Genomic DNA, 4487 nt, shown 5'->3' with positions numbered 1-4487 from the left:
TATAAAAAACCCCAACACCCCCCCCCCCCCCCCGCCCCAAAACATGACAGCACAATGCAGCCACAGTATTGCAAAAAAAACTTCAATTTCTGGAAAATGGAACAGCACACTACTTTTTGTGCACTGCCAAATAAACAATATAATTATAAGTATAATAATTAAAATGAGCGAGCAAGAATGTTACTAGGGTATTAATCCAGGGTAATACTGAATTCATATAGTTTCTCACTGCGGTGAAATACAGTATACAACCATGATAATAATGCTGGATCATTCTCTCAAGTATTTTTCTGATTTCCTAGAGGTTTTGTTACATATTGATCTGCATTTTTTAAATATCTTGTTCTTTTCCTACTGTTTTTTCTTTATTAAAACCCCACTATTTTAGAAAAAAACATGGATTCTTCAATAAAGGTGGCAAGAGCACTATCTAGGTGGCTTATTCTGAAACTTTGGGTGAACTAATGGGATAATATAGTAGCAATAACTATTTCTGATTATTTTTGTTACACAGTTATGACATCTTACCAATTTATTTTGTCTGTTGCTCTTTATATGGGAAGCTGAGGAAGGCCGAGTTTTGGAGATCTGGGCAGGCATCAGACATCATCAAATCCGAGCAAGTTCCCCTACCAATTTATTTGAGTTAATTGAAGAGATTGAAAGGAAGCCAGTCAAAACCCCTTTGTACGTAACTTGTTGATAAATCTATTTAATTAAATGTTTTTCCATTAATAATATGTATGTATATATCTCCAAATAATAATATCCAAACTAAATTGTTTGCTGAGTGTATACTCACTGGTGTAAAGGCCCATCCTTTGTGTTACTGCATCCTTTCCTTTCCTATTCAGATAAGATTCTTGAATTTTCCTTCTGTAGTCACTTTTTATGAGTTTCTCTTTTTGCTTATGAGACAATGTAAATGCCCTTCCTGAGGGAGGCAGGGGCTCTTAAGTCCCATGATTGGTACAACTTTGAAATGACTTACCTAGGGCACTGGGAACCCAACAAAATTAGTGGAAAAAAATCACATTCACTTCAATGAGCTCTGGATCTCTGGGAGATAAGGTTAACACTATTTACATAAAAGCTGACAACGTCACCTCTTATATTACAGTAGTTCTCATTAACCTTGACAGTAGACATCTAGCAGTCTTGTTTGTAGTCTCTTTCTTTTTCTTTTGTATCTGAATTATATTGCCAGTATTTCTTGAGTAGGATTTGGGAAAAAAACTGTTTTTAGCTATGAAATACTATACACATTACTCTTTAGCTAGATAAAAAGAATAATATTTTTAAAAGTGAAATTGCTGGTATTTGGCACCAGATTTTTAAAGGCCCATAAGTGACTTAAGAGCCATATCTCTGTTTTCAAAAAATAATTAGGTACTTAGAAACTGGAAGTTTTTTCTACATGGGAAGGTTATACTGATAGAAATACAGCATAAAGTAAAAGTGTCCTTTTGGGGAGTTTTATCTCTTTAATTGTATTGGCATAACCTTATCATTTCCCTGTGTCGATAAACCATTAGTCCCACAGAAAGTCACTTTCAAAAGCTTTACTTATTTTGACAAGTTTTGTTTCATCTGAGCTGATAGTCTTGATTTTGTAGTTTTTTGTCATAAACAGATTTAAAATATATTTTACTGTCCTGTCCTATCAAAATCAGAAATTATGGTCATCACTTAGACATTTGTGTTCTTCAATTTATATGTGCAGGTCTTGTATTTTTTTTAAAGTAGTAAAACTGACAGTGGTTTTTAAATGTTTCTTTCAAAACATAGTTTGCAGTCCTCCTTTGACTTTTTTTGAGAAATAGTCAATTATAGTAGCTCAAAGAAGGCTGTCCATAAGTATGAAATATAACTGCTAATTCATTTCTGAAACAGGAGCTTAGAGTTAGGCCAATAGATCCTGATTTAGAATCCTCATTAAGTGAGCTTATTTTTCCAAAGTGCTGATAGATCAGCAGCTTCTGAAATGAGTGGAAGCTTCTTGAGTCTCAACCTAAGTATGGATTTCAAGGTTGAGATTTGCAAAGGTGTCTGAGGGAGGCTGACATTTAACCAGCTGAAATTTAATGGAGGGAGATCAAAATTAACTTCCTTGAAAATCTCGCTCAACGTTTGGTTACCCTGTGTGTTTTATTTAAGATGGCAATCTACCATATGAAATGGAACCTACAGTAAAAATTCTGTTTCAAGCTGCTAAACTAATCATTCCCTGATGACCAGGGATCATTGTTTTCTCTGATAAAAAAAAAATCCCCAATTTTTGGATTAAAAAAAGAAACCCAAATTCCATGTATTTCCATGATTAAAATGAAACGCCACTAATATATTTTTTAAATCAGAGAAAACCAGATCCCTGCTGAAGACTATTAATGCAGATTATCGTTGTGAGCTTGTGCAACAGATCTATTTTTCTTATGTTTGCACAAGGTGTAGGCTGTGCAATTTATTGAAAAAAATCCAATAAGCTCCAGTAGGTTATTGGAGATAAATATATCGGTACTATATGTTATGTTGCATAAATATATAAATGCAGCTCTAACTTTCAGACAGTGGGTATTTTGAGGCTGTCATGGTGAGTTCCATATTATATCTGGATTATTTTCTTAAAACGTTAAAACCTATCTTCACAAACAAAATAAAATATCAACTACATTTTCTTTCACAGTGGATTTGAATGTATTAGCTACCCTTTGATGGATGCCACATCTGAAAGCCAGAAACTGAAAGCTGCTTTCCCTATAGTTAGCAAATCTGGATTTGCACTGGCTGATTTATCAATTCCTAAGAGAGTTATAGAGCCAGAATCAGGATCAGACACCATGCATGGAGCTGGAGATGCCCCCAGCAATCAGGATGGTGAGTACAGATAATGGATTAGTCAACTGCTTACCTAGTTAACTGAGAAACAAAAGAGATCTTTACAATATAACAACTCGAGAAAATAGGAGACTGCTTTTGTAATGCAAATGGGTGGCTCTCAAAGCATTTTTAACAGTAGAAGTGATTTCAACTGACTCTCATAATAAATGGAATAAATTTCATAAAAATATTTAATGTCTGTTTTATAAAAAAAAATAACCGCCCGCCTAGGCTTTCTCTTCAGTTATTTCAATCAGTCAAAACACACTGGTTCACAGTGAATTAAATCAGGAGAGCTCAAGCAATTATGTATACAGTCTACATTCATTTACTGTAGTTGAATAAGATATAGGCCTAAACCAAGGGTGTCAGACATACAACCAATGGGCCAAATTTGGCTTGCAGAACTGTTGCATCCAGCTCACCAGTAGTCTGGTGATTACTGAAAGCACACCCTGAGTTCTGCGCTGCCACATGTGTCTGGCACTCCCGAATGACCAGAGCTCAGCACTTCCAGACGGTAGCATGGAGTCAAGGACACATGACAATATGGAGCTGCTTTAGGCAGCATGGAACCGGCAGCATTTTTTGGTTTAGAGCCAAGAGCATGCATCAGCACAGAGCTCTGGTCAGGCAGTGACAGCAGTGGGGGGTAGAGCTCTGTGCTGCTGCATGCCCCTGGCTTCGCACCAACACATGCCGCTGAATCCACAGCGGATTCATATGACCAGTCCTAAGCCACCAGTCAAGTCCCACCTCACAGCTATGAGCGCTAGAAAATTCCCTTTTATCCCCTGTGATTTTTCACCCAATTCTAGGCTTTTAAGAAAAAATGCCCAACAATTTGTTTGATTTGATTAAGAGACTTTTGTTAGACTTGGTAAAAGTTGTCACATTGTTTGTCTGAAGAACTGATAGTTTCACTTATCACCTTGGATTGGGGTGGTAATGAAATGTGTGCTATGTCACATAAAAAGCATCACAAACTAGTCACTGCTTTACCCTTTCCCGTGAATGCAGGCAATGTAATCAATTAGGGGGAAAAAGTCTTTCTCCTGATACAGTACACTCTGCCACAAGAGGGGCATTTCAAGGAGAGCCATTTCAGTAGTATTTGGGAATGATAAAAGGTAGAAAAAAGCTTATCTATAAATATTGGGTTAATAAAACTACATTTTAAAAGTAAGTAATTGGAGTTACAGAACAATAACTGCACAACAGGTTCTGCTGAAAACATCAGGTATTCAAGTTTCTGTCTTGTGTTCTAAGGCACAAACTCTTCCTGCACCTATCAACCCATTAATTGGAGTTGCCTGTTCATCCTATGTATATACAGTTCACTACCGAAATTGTTGTTTCATTTTCCTGCAGGACAGAGTAACAATTGAACTAACACTTTCTACATACACATACACATTAGGGTTGTGCAAAGCTTTGGTAGCCGATTTAATTCGAAGGAGATTCGGCCCGATTTGGGGACTGAATCTCTAAATCCGAATCAAATCAGGAGACCAGTTAAAAACTCTGAATTGATTTGAACCGTCCAAATCAATTCAGAAAAGCTTCGGAAAAGATTCAGCTGCTTCGGAGATTCATCCATAGATTTAACA

At 36.5% G+C, this 4487-nt stretch overlaps 1 protein-coding gene across 1 annotated transcript in view; it reads left to right on the top strand.

Annotated features, from left to right (window-relative positions):
- The window catches only part of MORN1 (MORN repeat containing 1), a 170616-nt gene that overhangs the window by 49836 nt on the left and 116293 nt on the right, over positions 1-4487 (top strand). Inside the window, exons 9-10 of the mRNA XM_014522951.2 lie at positions 564-687; positions 2684-2874. Coding sequence (XP_014378437.2) covers positions 564-687; positions 2684-2874 — 315 coding nt within the window. The remainder of the gene's footprint in view (positions 1-563; positions 688-2683; positions 2875-4487) is intronic.

Source organism: Alligator sinensis, unplaced genomic scaffold (genome assembly GCF_000455745.1).
Source record: "Alligator sinensis unplaced genomic scaffold, ASM45574v1 scaffold366_1, whole genome shotgun sequence".
Classification (NCBI taxonomy): domain Eukaryota; kingdom Metazoa; phylum Chordata; order Crocodylia; family Alligatoridae; genus Alligator; species Alligator sinensis.
Note: the sequence above shows the minus strand (reverse complement) of the source record. Positions and strands in the feature narration are given on the sequence as shown.